This window comes from Falco rusticolus, chromosome 3 (genome assembly GCF_015220075.1).
Source record: "Falco rusticolus isolate bFalRus1 chromosome 3, bFalRus1.pri, whole genome shotgun sequence".
Classification (NCBI taxonomy): domain Eukaryota; kingdom Metazoa; phylum Chordata; class Aves; order Falconiformes; family Falconidae; genus Falco; species Falco rusticolus.
In genome coordinates this window covers 4,253,061-4,271,456 of record NC_051189.1, presented here as the reverse complement: position 1 = coordinate 4,271,456, position 18,396 = coordinate 4,253,061, and the positions used below count along the sequence as shown (strand labels likewise).

Below are 18,396 nucleotides of genomic sequence, written 5' to 3'. Positions count from 1 at the left end.
CTAACTGATATGTTTTTCAGTTTTCTAGATATAATAACCGATATGATTGTTTTCCCATTTGTAGCTATCCTACTCAGACTTAGCCCTTCTGATATTTTTTTCTATAAGTTTGATGCTGCTGGTTGATTTTTCTGCAGTGGACCCACGTGGAACAAATAAGTTTGAATATTTAATGTTAATAAACACTCCTAGTTTCAGCATTCATAGAGATAAAGGTAGAATTTAACAATGAGGAAGCCACACTAATGCTGCATATGCTTCAGAGTCGTACAATGTGGACATGGCTCCTTCATGTTTTGGTTGCTTTCAGGGCTTGTGTTTTTAATCTTTTTTTTGTTTGCTTGTGTTTTAATCTATAAGTCATTAACTAGTAAACCTGGAAAAGAATCGTGATGTTTAAAAGAAGGTGGTGTAGTGGGGTTTGGCCTAGATGATCTTCAAAGCTCCCTTCTAAACCAAACCAGTCTATGAAAATGCATGGATTATTATACCAAGGTAATAAGGTACAAACCTTTGGGATTTGTAAATGGAACTACGATTCTACGATTGCTTGAATTTGGACATCGTGGTCTTTGTTCTTACCTGTGTTGCCATCTAAAAGATGGAACTGTTATTACATCGTGTATTTCTCTTACTTTGGTAAGCCTACGCGAGTCACTTTAATGTCTGTCCCTTAACAGTAACTTGTTAATAAATGTGTTACTGAACAGTCCAAAGCAGTGTTTTCAGGTGGACAAAGAAAGTTATGCACAGTAAGTTTTGATTAATTCTTAGTGAATGACATTGCTACAGGCAGGGTGCTATGTTGCACAGGCAGGGTGTTCTCATCTGCCTGTCCTGCTCTCCCTCGGTAGTTGATACAACAGGTTATTCAGTGCTTTGGCAATATTCTTGAGCAAAGATAAAACATTAGAAAATAAATTGTTAGCCTTTTGCTTTTAAATTCTTTCAGACTGTTCATTGAGAAATGCTTGATCTGTGCTGTCTGTTCTGAGGGCTGGAAACTAATCTGACTGGCAAAACCTGGTTCCATCAGATGGTTGGCAACCCGGGTTAATTTAGGTAGACTGCAAGTTGTGTGGTTCTGAAAATGTGTTAGGGGTTTTTTTGTGTTTGGATCTTGCATCTAATGAAACTAAATGCCTGGTCTTAAATATGAACTGTATAATTTCTGATCACAGTGTTTTTTTCTATTCTTATATTGCCTGGTGATCTCATTATAATTCCTTATTTAGAATTGCTGGATTTAGTGACTAAAGGCTGTATCTAGATTGAGATGATGCAGTAGGAGTAGATTGGTAGTAGAAGCAGTCTGCTAAAAGCTCTTCCATTACATTGTGGCCAGACTTACCCTGGCCTTCTGGATAAAATACCCCTCCATGTGTGACCCAAATCTGTCTGAAGGGCTGCTTGTTGGTTCAGGTTATTATGTCCCCATTAGAGGTTGCAGTACAGTGCCTGTTCTCTGGGATTGCAGTCTTTGATTTATTTTTGTTTACTCCAAAAATAATCTAGTTTGCATGCACTGAAATTGCTCTGCAAACCCCAGTGGGGATGATGATATTTGCTTCAGCCATGCAGCAAAACAACAGGTGTGCCAAAGTCCATCCTAACTGTTGCACAAAGACATACATCAAATGAACATTAATCGTAAATATGACAACTTGTGTTGTGGGTTCTAGGGAAAAAGCGATTTTTCATGCACTCCACACAAAAGTTGATACGTATTTCATTTAACAATTAGTTCTTTTGTTTATGTGTGGAGGTCACCAGAACCATCAAAATAGTTTTCCCTCCTTTAAAATTTTCCTTTCTTAAAATTCCCTTTCTTTAAAGCACTTAGAAATGTTATGAGAGTTGGATCATTCCTTCTGCTACTTCAGTGGTAGTATCTCATACCATCTTCTGAAGAGCAGTGCCTTGGCCCTTGCAGGAGCCAGTTAACGTTCTGTGGCAACTGCAGGAATCGCATTTTGCACATCTTCCCTCGGCTTCCAGCAATCCTCTGCAGAAGGCCGTTGAAGCCTTGAGAATGTTGTGGTTTATGTGGAATATTGCGGCCAGCAATGAAGTACCACACAGCCGCTCACTCCCCTTCCCCAGTGGGATGGGGGAAGAATTGTAAGGGTAAAATCGACAAAGAAACACACGGGTTGAGATAAAGACAGTTTAATAATTTAAAAAAAAAAAAAAAAGTAAGGAAAAGAGGGGAAAGAGAGGAAAATGAACCCAAAAACAAGTGATGCAAATGAAAGCAATTGCTCACCACCAACTGAGCAATGCCCAGCCTGTCCCTGGGCAGTGACCCTCCCTGCCAACTTCCACCCCCAGCTTTCCATGCTGAGCATGATGTCATATAGTCTGGAATACCCCTGGGGTCAGCTGGGGTCACCTGTCCCAGCTGTGTCCCCTCCCAGCTCCTCGTGCACCCCCAGCCTCCTCGCTGGCGGAGTGGGGTGAGGAGCAGCAAAGCCCTTGGCTCTGTGTCAGCGCTGCTCAGCAATAATGAAAAATTCCCTGTGTTATCCACACTGTTTCCAGCACGAATCCAGAACACAGCCCCATACCAGCTGCTGTGAAGAAAATCAACTCTATCCCAGCTAAACCCAGTACGACTATACAGCATCCAGTCAGGCTTTGCTGACGTGAAGGATATCGGTGTATGTGAATACATCTTTTACTATAATGTGTAAAGGTTATTGACCTTTTAGGAAGTCGATGACGCTCGTGACTGTTGGTGGTGGAAATACTAATTTCTTGAGAAATAGTAATCTTTCTTTTCACCTTTTTTTTCAGATAACTTAATTGCAAATTAAAGTATTTTAAGGATTTTTTGACTATTAATCCTCCTGAATCAGCATCTTCTAATCTAATGTTTATCCCAGTGTTGTATCTTTAAAGCTGAACTAAGGTGCATTTTAAAGCTAGTTAGTGAAGGAAATTGGAAGTAAAGGAATGTGCCCTTTTTTTTCTCATTTGGATACCTGGGAAATTGGATTTTAATGAAACAAAACTATTTTATGCTCCATCTTGTTCTTCTAGTTTCTTCTTTTGAGGAATGTATCCTCAACAGGTCCAGATTTGAGGTCATCCATGGAATTGGAGTGTGATATTAACAAATATAATTTGATAGGAGGAGTTTCCAAAAAGGGAATATGTTTGGGTTTTGTGTAGTAATTTGGTGTTTCCCCTATGTTTAGATATATGCCTCTGCTGCAATATATGAGCTTTTGCTTATGTTTAATTGGTGTTTTGTGGATTGCATTTCCTTGAAAGAGCACAATGAAAAATAACCCTCTGCTCTTGTTTTGACTTTGGATGTAAATCTCAATAATAACAAATTGTGAATCTAGTTTCAATGTACATTAAAGCTTCATTATTTTAATTTTCTTGTTATCTGACTTTTCGTGATTCAACAGTAATTTTGGCACATTTTAATGATTTGTGCTTAGAATGTATCTTTGGTAGGCTGAGAAATCCAAATATGCTGCAGTGTATTTATTTACCTGCAACTTATAGAAACTTGTCAGCAATAAAAGATACTACTAAGTTGTCACATTGTCTTTTATGGCTATACTATATGTCAGTACACGGACTGCTAGTAAATACTAAACTGAGGATACTCCTCTAAAGATATCAATTTCTGTTAAGCTTTTTGTTGACTATTACAATGTGAACCTTAGTTACCATTATGCCTTTGTTATACATGAGAAATATTATATATGTTTATACATCAGTAGATGGTAAAAAACATGGCTTCTCCCCCCCCCCCCCCATGCTTGAAAAAAGAACCCTCAGGCCTCAAAACTGGAAGTTAGTTTAAAAGATACTAAGCAGCTGTTAGGGTCACTATCATGGAAAAACATGAACTTTTATTGTTCTTTTTTTAATATTGTAAATATTAAAACTAGTTTTATATTATTAACTTTGACATTTCTATTGTGATATTTTAGATGTGGTTACCTTCCTTTCCTGTGACCTTCACTGATTTTTGATGTAGTCCTGTTTGAGATTTTTTGGCTTCTAGAGAAAAACATAGCAAATAATCTTTACTTTTTGCCTTTTTGTATAAAATGTTAGTATCTCTTGTGTATTTTCTCGCACTTTGATAATACAGATCGAGATGCATGGGAATAAAGCATAGCATTAGACAAGCAAAAGTAATTTCATTTATTCTGTTTCTAGATGGAATCAGTGTTACAGGACTTCCGCTCTCCAGTCCTTTTCGGCAGGTTGTCAAACCAAGAGTAGAGACTAAACCTATTAACCCCCAAGAAAGCAGCAAAGTTGGTGACTTCAGTCATGTGAAGGTAAGTGACATCATTGGACTGTGGTATGGTTTGTTGTGTGATTAAAAAATAAAAGTTTGTCTCTTCATTTTTTCCCCTTTTTATCTTTTTTAGAACAGCTTGATGTTCTGTGTTTGGATTGTTATATTAGAACAAACAAAAAGGTGAAACAAGATCAGGCTAACAGTAGAAATTGTAAAGGGCTGGTTATCAGTACGATATACTCAAGGAACTGTCGGTTCTTTACCTCATGTTGCTTTCTTATGATGTGTACTCTGCAGGAAGGTGCTTCTATATGAATTATTGGTGGTTTTATATTAAAATATATGGAAGTTTTTGTACCTTCTGAACATGTGGGATCAAAGGCTTATCTTCACAGTTCCAGTAGTAAGCCTTTTAGTGGTGTTCGTTTAAGTAATAAAACAGAATAGTTGAGAGTGCCAGAAGAAAAGTAAATAAAAGCAGGATGAAAGAACAATTGTGTAGGTAGAAGCTGCATTGTGCTTACTGAGAAAGAGTCTTCCCCGGAGTGAGCTACATTTATTTTTCTGTTGAAGATCTTACTGGTTGAAGATGGGAATGTCGTTTTGAGCAGTGAAATAAGAACAGCTTGGTACTCTTCAGATTCGCTGAAGATACAGTAACAGAAATTGTAAAAAATGTGCTGTAGCACTTCAGTGGTCTCTTCCATAGCTTTGGTGAATGCCTTACATGCCTTGTAGAATTCAGTATATTTCCTACATGAATTGGTGTTCTGTTTCGGTTTGTTCATTCAGAATTTATATCAAGCATTGTGCAATGCAATATTTGGCTTAGCATGTTTTTGCGAAGCAAACATAGGCTTTGCTTTTCTTAGTAATTTGCTTTGCACGTGTATTTGCTTCCTTCCCAGTGAGATTATTTACAATTCTATTTGATCAGTAAACAGGTGAAGCTATTAATTTTTAAGTGTGTTTCTTTTGGACCTTTAGCACTGCTAATTCATCATCATTTGATTCTGCAGTAAAGAAAGGATGATGACAGCACATGAAAGACGTTTAAAAAATTAGTAAAGCCTTTCTTTTTATTTTATGACATAGCAAGGTATTTCCCAGTTGCTCATAAATATAAATCAGCATGACTGAGGAAAGAATTTGATATTTAAGTGGGTAAAATGCCCAGCGTTAATTTTTAAATTTAGAACTTTGTGTTGAATGTCTGACCTATAGACACTTCTGACTTAAGAAAGCAAGGGGAATGTTCTTTTGAAGCTGGATTAAAAATCCAGAATTTCTTTGCACCAAACACATGAAAAAAAAACCCTTTTAGTGCACTTTTTGCTTGTCAACCAGTTGTCCTGGCAACCAAGGAGTTGCAGGTTCACAATTATCTATGTGATGGTATTACAAGGATGCTGGAGAGCTGTAAAGCAAGAACTTGGTTTTTAACAGTGTATAGTGAAACAGTCTGGTGGGAATGCATATGCTTGATTCTGGTTTTAGGTTTATGGAATGAATTTTCATTTAATGAGTTGGTATTTTGTGATGGAAGGACCTTGCAGGTGATCAAAACTGTGTTCAATAGAGAATAAATATTCTGTTAGTATCAAGGAGTTCCTTATATCTGTGTTTTGAGCCTGATTGTTGTGACTGCTGTACAGCTCCCCTAGCGTGCCCCAAATGAACAATTTACTGTGTTAACATCTATTTTAAAACTGGCTTAATCACTAACCTTGCACTTTTTGTAATGTTTAGAAGAGATGATTTATAGGGGGGGGGGGCGGGGATAAAAATCAGGCTGTTAAAATACCCAACAGGTTAAAGCTCTGGAGGAAGTCTACAAAATTGTATTTCTAATCACTTAAATTACTGTCGTTCTGATCATGTATTTGCAGACTACATTCGTGATAGGACAAATATGACTTAAATCTTCCCAATATTTGTAAGATTGATCTGTTGTAGATGAGGAGAGAGAAAACCATAGTAAGGTATCACCATCTGCAGGATGATTTATTATCATGGCTCATTCCATTTTAACAAATGTCCATTTCTATAACTTCCATTTCTATTTACCATTTTCATATACTCATAAGTAATAATCTTATTGCAGCTTGTCCCGGTTAAACTACTATAAACCGATCATTTGATTACCTGGATTAGAAATACTTATGAAGTTCAGAACTATTTAGAGTATCTTAGAAGTAGTTTTCCATTCACCAGACTATCGAAGTAATAAAGTGGTTGTGTATATGGACATATGTAGTTGGTGCTGGGCAAATGACCAGAAGAAATTACCTTTCATGACTGAAGAGAGCACATTTGTGTATTTAGATGACTACATTACATCTGACTGCTAGTCCTTTTGTCATAAAGTATTATATCCAGCTTTTGTCCCTGTTGGCTACTACTTCTGTTTAATACTGTCTGTTTGTGACTTCTCTCTACTTTGACAAGTACTCTTTAGTAGGAAGAAATGTACGAGCCACCAGTAACTTAAAATAAAAGCTAGACAAATTCCAGAAAAATTATTGTATATTGAGTCAGTTAAGCATTGATAGATGTAATTGGAATGTGTTCTGGTCTGGTTTTCTTGGCTGGGTTCTGAGGAATTGGCTAGATTTTTGGTTTTGACTCGCTTGGTTTTAGGCTGGGTTTTCAGAGTACACAAATAGATATTTGTTGTCAGACACAAGCAGTTTTGGTCAGTAGGAACATTCTTGTCTAAAACGTAGCACGCTGGGATATATCTGAGAGAGATGATCCAAAGTTCCTTTTGAACCTGAGTCTCAAAATATTTGATACTTATGTATCTTTTTGAGTTCCCTAGGCCCTCCTTAAAAGATACTTCAGTTTCTCTCTGCAGAACAATCCTGGATGTGTGGGCTATTGCCAGTGTCCTGCACCGTGCCTTTTGGTCTGGTTGATTGCTTGATGATGTTTAAAGGTTTATCTTGTAAATAGTCAAGCCAGTTAAAGTGATTTGACAAGGACTAATGTAAGAAGCAAGTGGGAGTTTTTAAGTTAAGAAACAAGATTATCTTAGACAATTTGTATGTGTGGTGAAGGTGCTCTGCTGTCATTTATTAATGACTTAGCAGTAGGTGTCTGTTGTGAATATTCAGGAGTAGTAGTTATTTTTCGATCCTGCATGCTGTGCATAAGCTAGTCTTCAAATAAAGGTGATTTTTTTCAAATGAAAATTCATGTAAATCAATACTTCTTTTGTTGCTGATTCTGAAATGTCATTGTTTGGTTATTTATAAGTCTTTATGCTTAAACCTTCCTCCCAATTTTTGTGCTTCAGTCTTGGATATTGCTGGTATTGAAGTTGAACTTCTCGGGAATCTAAGCTTTCAGTTTTGCTATAGGCTGTCTTCTAATAAACCAGTCACTGGCTTGTGGAAATTACTGTTATAATGATCTTATAAATTCTGTATAAAAATTGCTTTATGACCTCGTCATAAAACTTGCTTATACCTTCAAGCTGAATAGAATGTCATGGTGTAATATTATGTTCAGATGTACTCTCTCCTATTGTTCACTACTGAGTAGTTGTGTTAGGCGTTGTTGAAAAACCTTGTTCGTTCTAGGGTGCATCTGTAGGGCAGAGTGAGTTGGCCCCTGCTTAGCTATGCATTGCTGTGGCTATACTGATAGGTGAAATAGTCTATTTTAAGGCTGAATGTGTTACTTCTTGAGTAACACTGCAGTGTGTTTAGATATTCAACTATTCTATGTATTAATGCAAAAGCTGCAGTAAGAACTTTAAACAAATATCCTAATCTCTCAGCAAACAATGTGTTATTTTTAACCTGATGAATTCTTTACTGTTTTTCATGCTTGGAAGCTGAGATTATTTGGCTTAGTCTGGTTCTTCTCAGTGGTGGAAGAAACACACTTTTACTCCATGCCACATATTATGGAATTGAGGAAATGATCCATGGAAATTTCATTCTTAATGTTACAGTGATTGCCATCAAGTAATGGTAATTCATTAGTAATTCCTTTTTGTTACAAGGTGAAAAGGAGACTTATTCATCAAGATACTTTACCTCAACATAATGTGCATGGTTACTTTGGAATAAATCTTCTGGGATTAAGAAATGCTGCATGACCGTAACTGGACAAAAGACCAAATCAAATGTTGAAATGGAGAAGTCTTTTAGTTGGGTGAAGAAAACTTCAAAAAAATACTGTGGTTCTCTTGATTTAAGCTGTTAAACACAGACACTGATGAGTGGCCATTTGCATGGCAGACTGAGGGCTGATTTATAATTTTTGAGGGTCTCAGCTGACTGACTGACTTGTTTTCAAACTTGTATGTCCAGGAGAATTTGCCTCTGCATACTGAAAATCAGCTGTAATTCTAGAGATGCAACTGCAGAAACTGGAGAGGTTTAAGTAATCTCATGCAACTGCTCTGTTCCAGCACTATCAGTAAATGGTAGGAAGTGTTAAAGTATAGTATGTAGAGCAAATCTAATTTAATACACCGTCATTAGCGTATCATTTCTGATTTAGTCAGCAGTGTATTGAAGTGAGATAGAGGCCTTAATTGGATTGTTCCGTGCAGTTCTCGGGCTCTGCTCTTCTAGTATGGAAGCATGCTGTTAACTGAGATAAACTGTACGTTGTTGTTGCTTTAAGCTCTAACTCCTTTTACCCGTAAGCCTTACATCTATTCTAAGTTTAAGCCCTTATACAGAACAAGTTGGATTTTTTTTTTTTTTAACTTTCAGAGAATTCTGGATCCTGCTGAAGTTAGTGGGGATGTTGAATCTATAGAGCACAGTTGAAATTTAGATTACTCCGTTTTGATGGCAAAATGTGAATTTAGGAATGAGATCTTAGGCAAAACCATAAAACCCAAATTAGATGTTCTTCTTCCACACTGTCCTATTTTGGAATTCAGTACAGTGCTTGTAAATACTGTGGCTCTGAGTTGTCCTTCTGTATTAAACACGTCAAGTCTTATGAAGATTAAAAAAACCAAGGAAGATGCAAGTCTGTTTCTCGTTTCCCTAATAATTTTCAAACCTTTAAAAGAGAAGATAAAAAATCCCAAGCGAAGCTCTTTCACTTATCAAGTTAATTTTTATCAAAATGATATATAAATCTGTAATAATTAATTGACATTTGTGAAATAAGTATCAGAAAGCCAGTCACGTTTCTTGAAGTCTGCTGAGATTGGAGCCATAAGCCAAATCAACCTTTGCCAGATCACCAAGGTGTTTTTTGTTGCCTTCCTGGCCCAGAATTGCAGTTTCCCTCGAAATAAAGTGGATAATAAAAGTAGAGTTGTTCTGCAAATGAGAGCTCAATTCTTGGTAATTGGTACCTGCCTGGCAAAATTTGATTATGACCTGGATTTGGATGGAAGCCTGCAGTTTTTGAGTAGGCTGGGTGTAGACACTCTTAACTTTCCTTCCCTGCCCAGTTTGGCATTGCTTATATTCATTTCAGTGCTTTTGGGTTCTGTAAATAGTTGAGTGTTTAGCACTGTTTCTAATCACCAACGCTGTTCCTCTTTTGTGAATTGTTCCATCAAGAAAGCAACACTGCTGTGCTCTGGAGAGGACTTTACTTCAGAACACAAAGAAAATACTTTACTAAAGCTATTCTCTAGAGCAGTGGTGGGAAAAAAGTTGCTACTCCCCCCTGGATTTGAAAAAATTAAATTAATTAATCTCATCTGGTATTTTACATTCAGTATTATCACTGTAGTAGTGTAGCAGTAGCAGTACTTGGTATTATCACTGTAGTAGTGATTCAATTCAACACGTTTTTACAACTTGAAGAACTTCCTATTTTTGCCATTTTATTTGACATGAAAGAAGCATTAACATTTTCCTGTAGTATTGATAGAAAAATTTTATGTAGATTCACTATCTGCCTGTTAAAGCACCATTTTCTCAAGGCTTTTTTCATTGTCACTCAATAAATAAGAGATGATAGCCTGCTTATACCCAAACAAATGTCTCATCAGGGGTACCTGCAGCAGGTACAATCTACTATAGAAACCACATTTCATCTTTCTTTCTCTGTTGTCTAAAGATGAACAAAGAAAAATTAAAGTTGGCATCAACACAATAAACAGTGCTTCTGTGAACAGCCGTAGACTCTGCAGTCACGAAAGCTTCTTTCCTGAGGGTGATCCATGGCTGTTGTTGGCCTGGTTACTCAACTACAGTACAATCCTGTTGCTCTAGTTAGGGTGTGTCAGTATCTTTTGAGACAAAAAAATTCTGGTAGTTTTTCATCAGCTTGCCAGACTACATTTGAGTAATTAATATAGTCTGAGCATCAGCAGCAGGCACCATTTGTATGTATCTGCTGCCTCTGTTCAGAATGTTCCAGTGTGACAGCACTGGAAATATTTCAGACAAAAGGAGTTCCCTCTAAGCAGCTGTTGTACCTTGGAAAGAAGGTAACAGTAGATGAACCCGTTTGGGTATGGGGGGTACCCTGAGATCAGTGTCAACTCCAAACATTACTTTGGATTGTTTATCATGGTAATGCCTAAGAAGTGCTCTCTACAAACAGAACAGCAGTAGGTGGGTACTTCCGTAATGACATTATGAGAAGAAAGCAGAAAATCTTAATATTGAAGTAGGCTTCTGTAGGAGGGCATTGACTGTAGAGAAAATGTAGGAAGAAATGGAGGGGAAGGTGACTGGGTTAAAGTAATGGAGAAAAAGAAAAGATGGGCTTATGTGAAGACTTGCCGACGTGGAAACTTGAAGTGGGGAGAGGGTTGGAACAAACATTTAGAGTAGGGTGGTGAAAGTCCAGTCAGGTCTGTAAGAAATGTTAAGAAAAAATGGACATGGAGAGATCTGTCTGAATGCTCTGCGTGCATTGGATGATGCATTTCCTCACAACAGCTCTTCCAGAAGACAGAGGTCACGTGTTGCCTAGAGCTCTCAGAATGTAAACTGCAATGTGCCACATGGCCAAATGTCATCGCAAAGTCAGAATACCCCTGGATATATGTACTTCAATGTTGGTCTTGTGAGTTCTTGCATTTTTAGTTTTTCTCTCATAATGAGAACAGATGAGGTAGGTCAGACACAGGGTTTAGACCAAAGACTACTCCATTTCAGGTACCTAATTTACTTGTTTCTCAGTCTCTGTACATTTATACTTCTTGAGTTGTGGACCCTCTGGCAATGAAGAGATGCTGCAGTAGTCCTCATGGTTGCTTCTGCCAAATGGAGACTTCCAGCGCCAAGCATGAAGAGTGCAGTTGATCAGCCTCTGAAGACTTGCTCTACTTATTAGACTTAACTCACAGCAATGAACTGCCTTTTGTCAGTACTTAACCTCTCTGCTCACACTTTGGATTTGGTCTGAATGTCCAATTTAAAGAGAGGTGGGTTTTTTTTTCATTTCCTCTGCAGGTGGGTTTTGATTCATTTTATGTGCTTCTAAAATGAGAGTGTATAATCCAGGTCTGAATCAGAAGCCTAGTAGCATCTTGGGTATCACGCTGTGCTTCAGCTAATAAACCCTTTCTTTCAACAGTGCTTATTTTATTCATAGTGATATAATTCCTCTTTGACTACACATCTTTTAGTTCTTAACTGACTCATGTTCAGTCATACCAAGTTCTGGACACAGGGAGCTCAAATGTGTTCATGAAAAAAGCTGTAGGTAAGAAAATGTGGAAGAGACTTGCATTCTGTTGTAAGTAGACACTCTTTCAAGCATTTGATACTTAGATTTCAATTATAATATAAGTTCTGGATATTTGGGATGTTACATTAAATTTATGGCCAAATGTATTTCCATGCTTCATCCTTACAAAGATCTGTGCAGTATTTTCATGCATTTAATGTGTGGGTGAACATAGAATTTTGCCATGCTCACTTCTACTAGGCTTGTGATGTTAATTTCTAGTGTTTTAACTTTACTAGAAGTGTGGAATTGCCTGGAAGGCAGGTAGCTACTCCTGTGGGACGATGTGGTGGCAGAAGCTGAAATGCACAAGAAAATAGAACTGGGGAGATTAAGGGAGAGGGCAGCTCTGGTCAGTCAGAAGGTTCCTCAGTGCCTACATAAATTGATCCAGTGAAGTTGTTCATGTTCTTTTGGAAGCAAAATAAAGATTTTATTTCAGCCTGTGTGAGTGTGAAATTAAATGCAGAGTGTCATACAGGTGCTGTCTTACTAGAGTTAACTGTAACCTGCCTCGAGGGTGTTATTGTTCCTGACACTTAGGTCAGGGTAATACCATTTAATTAACAGTATCAGATAATTTTGTTCACATCTTTAGATCTATGCACAGAAGAAAATGTTATACAATGTAAGATTAGAGGTTGAATGTAATGTATATCTTTCAGCAAACAGCTGGAGCAAAGCTGGAAGTGTATTAAAAGTAATTTAATGGATTTGGGTTCTTTTCTGGAAAGCAACATGCTGAATACAAGGAATAGATAGAATCATGCTTTTTATTTCACTCTGAAACTGTTATTTCATCTGTTTCAAAATCCTGTTGCAAAGTTGTCCTCAGTTGACCATCTGTACATTCTGGTTAGTAACTTTGCATTTGTGAGTTGTTCCATGTAAGTTCAGTAACATTCATGGCTGCATTTTCATTTTTAGCTAGTTATTCCAGTCTTAATCCTTTCAAACTGCTCTAATACTATCAGTATTTTGAGAATTCACTGGAACGATTTTTGTTCTACTGTAATTGAACTTGTGCAGTTCCCCAGCTGCCTTGGCAATGCAAAGGGCCTTCTATCTGCAGTTCTCCAGCTTGCCTTTTGTCTACTGCTTAGTTCACCCTTTTGTTCCTCCATTTCCTCTCTTTTCAGCTTGTAGGTTTTTAAATTGTTCTAAAATCTCTTTACTCTCTCATAGCTATAAAGTTTATTAAAAAATCTTTATATATAAACTTATAAAAGTTTATAACTTTAGACCCTAGTAGGTAAATCACGTACCAAATAAATAGTACTCATATGTTGTTTACTTTTTTGGTATCTCTTTGCTTCTTGTTTTGTCCCTGAAAATAAGGGAGACTACCTTGTTATAGTTCGGGAAAGTTGCTACCTGGAGGAAATAATTTTTCTAACTTCTGAACGATTTAGTAAGAAATGGAAGTTTACATGCAGAGTCATGAATATACATTATAGTCCTTTGACTTAGGTCCTTATAATGATGTTGTATTCCTGTTATAAATCTTTCCCTGAAACAATAACAAATCCCCTACCTCAAAAAGATCATTCAGGTGTGATAACCAAATGAACTGGTAAGGAGCTGTTTGGAATAAAAACGATGACTTCTCTGGAAGAGTAGTTTGTGAGAGAGGAGGCATGCTCTCCAAATTACAGTAATTGGAACAGTTACTCCGTTAATGTAATACCACTTTCGATACTGTGCAGGAATTGCATCCTAGTCATCTTTTCACATCCAGGCCCACCTGTTTAGGCTTTAATTTCATTACTAGCTAGTAGTAGCAAACACTGTCTCCAGCCTAGTTGTATTCATTTATGTTGCTGCTGCTATTAGTGTTTTTTATTTACACCTATTTTCTAGACCTAAATAGTAATAGCTTTGAATATATGGAAGAAGACATGGATGAGAATGGGTAATTTAGGCTCTTTTACCTCTCTTTGGAGTGTTTTGTTCTGATCACTAACATTCAGTTCTGACATTATGAAATGGTCAAGTTAAAAATGTAATGATCTAGAAATTTGCTGCTGAAGTTGGTTTCAACCGCATGTTACATTTTTGCTTAAATATTGCTCATCCTGCATATGATAATCTCTTCTTGCCAAATGTTTGATGGAACTTTTTTGACATCATATAATTTTATCAATTTAATCTTTTTCTGTGGTCTTTTAACCACAGGGACCCAGTGTATTGACAAATAATGAAGAATAGCTTTTCTGAAGTCTGCGATAAATGCTGTGTACCGCATGTGGGACTTCCATAGCAGCATATCCTTGAATTAGTTTAAAATTGCAAGGTTTTATTCTGTTGTTTTTAAAATACCTAGATTAGTTCTCTTTCTGTCAATTTAGGAATTAATAATATTATCTGCAAGCCAGTTCAGTTTTTTAATTTTTAAATAACTTTCTTTTTGAGATAGTCTTAATTTCTCCATCACAGACACAGATTATAGTTACGATTGGAGGTTGGTTCTGTTTTTTGGGCAACTAGCCAAAGGGGTTCGAGCATTTTGGTAAATAAGTATATTGCAGATCTTCTGTGTAGCTGAAAGTGGCACTCTTAATAGCTGCCTTACCCACGAGTATGAGAAAGCGAATGAAGTTTAGTAATTTATCACTGTGGGGACTTCAAAAGGGTAGGTCAAGTGTGGTAGTTTTCCTCAGAAGAAATTGGAAGCACAGAATGTGATGGCTCTAACTGATGCCAAGCCATTTTTGAAAGGGCACATCAGAATCTACTTTACCAGCTTCGTTTCACCTTGGGAAATGACTGGATAATCATCACAGCAAGCACCACATTTACTGTTTATGAGGTAAAACAGGTTTTAAATGTCATAGTTTGCAATTTTTTAGTAAGGTGGTTTGGGCTAATAGTCTCATTGAGGGATTGCTTAAGAGAACTCCGATTTTATTTATTTGTTTAAGGCTCTATATTGTTATCAGTGAAAACAGGCATAAATCCCTAAGTTTTTATGCACGTTTATATCTTAGTATAGTACTAAGAATGATGTTGTGCTAACTTGATCATTGATCAGTGTCAAAGGCTGACTCTCAGGGTAAGTAGAAGTTTGACTTTAAAAGCTTTAAATTTCCAGGAAATGAAAATTATCTAAAATTGTCAAAAGTAGGGGAGGGGAAATCCTCTTATAAGAGGGGAAAAAAACGAGAAATAAATAAATATATTTTTAATAGTGTTACATGAAATAGATCCAAGTTACATTTTTTGGCCATTTTATGAAAGCGGTTTCTATGGTTTGTCATTAAACTGCTGTTCTTGCTGTATATTGCAGTGACTGATGAGGTGAGAGAGGAAAAACAGCTGATGAAAAAAATCCATCTATGAAGAGGGAAAAGTGCAGGAATTTAGAGATGCTTGTCAATTAGGGTGTAATTTCTTAATTTTTCTCTGTGATTGATTTAGACCTGTTTTTCTGTAGGTGTAAACTTACAGTAAATGAAATTTCCAACATTACTGTGTTTAAATGGAATAAAAATCTGGTGGTAGAAGATGTAGAAAAAAGTACTGTAACTGTTCCTGTAGAAAAATTAATGCTTTGCACTGGTGCACGTTTGGGTCTAGAATATTTTCCGTGCCTTTTGACTTAGAGATCCTGTGGTTTGATGATGTATTAGTATAAATATTACTCTTAAGTGATTTGAATATACATAAACTGTCTGTAGCCATTAAGTACAGTGAACTTAATATATCATTCTCTGCAATTACATCTGTAAAAGTCGACAACTCATAATGACTAGCTTTTTTTAAACCTGGGACTTCAACACCTATTTTTGATTTAGCTGAAATAGATCTGAGTAAGAGGAAAAGCCAAATGACAAGAAGCAATTGAAATGCATGTTTTCCTATTAAAGTGATTCTCAGGAGCAAGGAGGCTTCTAGATTACTTCACGGTGGCAGATAATCTATATAAATTTTATTAAGTTTACTTTCAGTTGTGTTATATCTTTGTATAAAATGACTAGCAAGCTGAGTAATAAATCTCAAGTACTGTACAAGTAACTTGATTAGGATTACGTCATTCCATGAAACTCCACTCATTTTTTGTTATACACTATGCAAATGCAAGTAACCGACAGTTCTGTTACTATTGCTGCCACTTGGTATCGTGGCTGACAGTCCAGAACAATGAGTAGGTGACTTGCCCAAGATGTACAGTTAGGTATGTCTTTGATATAAGCAGGAAATGTTCCTTACCATGACTAGGGTGAGAAACAAGTGATGTAATCCTTTCTTTGGAATGTAAATAATAATAAAAAAATCCCACATTCTTCACTGCTGGAGAAACTTAGTGTGAAGTTTTCTGTGCTTAGCATCTTTATACTTTTTCCAAAAGTCATTTCTAGATTTTGCCCCTTGCCCAGTGCTTGTCTTCTATGGGTAATTATCTCTGCCTGTTCGTTTTAATTCTTGCGTGTCCGTTTCTCTTGCGTCTTATATATTTTTTTCTACCTCTTGCTTGGTCAGTGCAGTGCTGTGGTCAATCCAAACCCTTTCCCTGAGTTTATCTGATTGCTTGGTAACCACCTACAGACTATATTGTTAGCTCCTGCTCCAGTCTAGCATGGGGAGAATAGCTATAAATGGAGAGCAAATTAGTTGAAATACAGAAAGATGGAACGTTATCCCACTGCTGTGAATCTATTGCTTTAACCTTGGTGGAAAACTTTCTACTGATGTTCCAGCTAATCTGATCCTGATAAAGTTACCTTAGACGTTCTAGCATCAAGCCAAGAATTCTGAGCAGAAACGTGGTTTTGGAAGTAATCTGACTTTATTAAAATATTTCTGTGGTGGAAAACTTTCAACATCCTTACAGCAGTTACGTTAGTGGTGGCCTCCCCATGCCATTCAAGAGTGCATTTTCCCACTAGCCTTAATTTGCCCATCTTCAGTTTCCATCACTGGGTTTTGGAGCAAGTAAAAGGCCTCCTGTCTTGGGTATCTTTTCTCTACTTACTGTAAATTAGATCATGTGAGACCAATTATTTTGAGTTTTATTCTGAACTTTCGTGTATGACAGAGATGTCAAACTCAGAAGGAAGGAGAGCACTACTTTTCCAGCAGTATTATGCAGCTCAGTGATCGTTTCCTAAAAAGTGCTGGTTTTGATATTCAGACTGTATCTCTATAAAATTTTAAAGTTTTATAAATTATAATGAACATTTTTAATGTCGCGGTTTTAAAGCTAACCTATTGGGTTTTCTTTGTGGTTGTACTGTCATGCAACTATAATGCATAACTTCACCGAGATAATTTTTCTGCTACAAAAGGAGTAAAATAGTTTGATTGAATTGTGATTGTTCTTTGTACTTGGCATCCAAGTGTGAGTTATGATCTCCCAGTCTAGATGGAATGGAATTGAAATGTTAGGCGATCGTTAGATCTTTAACTGAAAAATTAATGAAAGTAGTAATAATTTTATTATGTTCTTTGCCACTTAATTCAGTGGGTGTTGCTCAGAGTGCTTGTTGTTGAACTTAAGAGAATTCAGTTGAGGAAAAGAATAAGCTGTCCCCAAATTTGAGCAGTTATAACCCTGTATTTAACTGAATAGTAACATTGGCTATGATTTCTGTGGAGGAAAAATCCAAAAACCACAAAAAGCAAACCCCCTAATCCTTGGATGCTAGTGTAGTGGCAGCTCTGCTCAACTTACCTCTTTTTGTGAAAGTCATTCGCTTTGAAACATCCCCACTGTAGAAGTTAACTCCTGTGGATATGTGAGTCACAGATGACAGTGGAAGCGGTATCACCAGTGGGGACCGTTTCTAACAGTTACCTAGTAGCATTTTTTTCAGTATATATTTTATCAAGGCACTTGGAATTTGAATTGAAAAGCGTGACAGTGAGCATGTGGACATTCTTCCTTTATATACTGTATACAGAGGACCTGGTTTCCCCCTGGAAATTAGAGATGATGACATAACTATGTGCAAAACAAGACATGGCATCTGTCTGTACTCTGCAGTGCCAGGTTGGATTGCACGTACATCAGGCTAGGCTCTCCTAGTCACGTGTGTTGAATCTGCCCTGGAAGAGTAAGGCATAAGATAGGGTATTTATATTCCAAGAACAAACTTGTAGTGGGTACTGACTGAGAAAGGGAGGAGGAATTCAGACGTCTACGTAATTTGCTTTGTGAGAAGAACACCTTCTGCATTCTGGGCAAAATTTACAGGTGGTACTTTAATCTCTGTTCTTGTGATGTCCAGCTCACTCCAGGGAGGAATGTATGGGAAATGGTGCCAGAAGGGTAACTTGACAGCAGTAAGCTGAGATAGCTCCGACTGCCCTTCGTAACAGGGAATAGCTGTCGTAATTGCTACTGTCCAGTGACAGAAGTGGCTCAGATCAGTTCTGATACCCGGAGAGTGTCTCCCATGCACATGGAACATATGGAAGAGCATGGGCTTTGTCACTGATGTAGAAGCGTCTTC

The 18,396-nt window shown here is 37.1% G+C and overlaps 1 protein-coding gene across 5 annotated transcripts in view; it reads left to right on the top strand.

Annotated features, from left to right (window-relative positions):
* Positions 1-18,396, top strand: part of TRAPPC9 (trafficking protein particle complex 9) — a 508,539-nt gene that overhangs the window by 104,023 nt on the left and 386,120 nt on the right. For all 5 annotated transcript variants that reach the window (XM_037379008.1, XM_037379006.1, XM_037379007.1 and 2 more), the window contains one exon: positions 4,186-4,310. In XM_037379008.1, the coding sequence (XP_037234905.1) occupies positions 4,186-4,310 (125 nt within the window). The remainder of the gene's footprint in view (positions 1-4,185; positions 4,311-18,396) is intronic.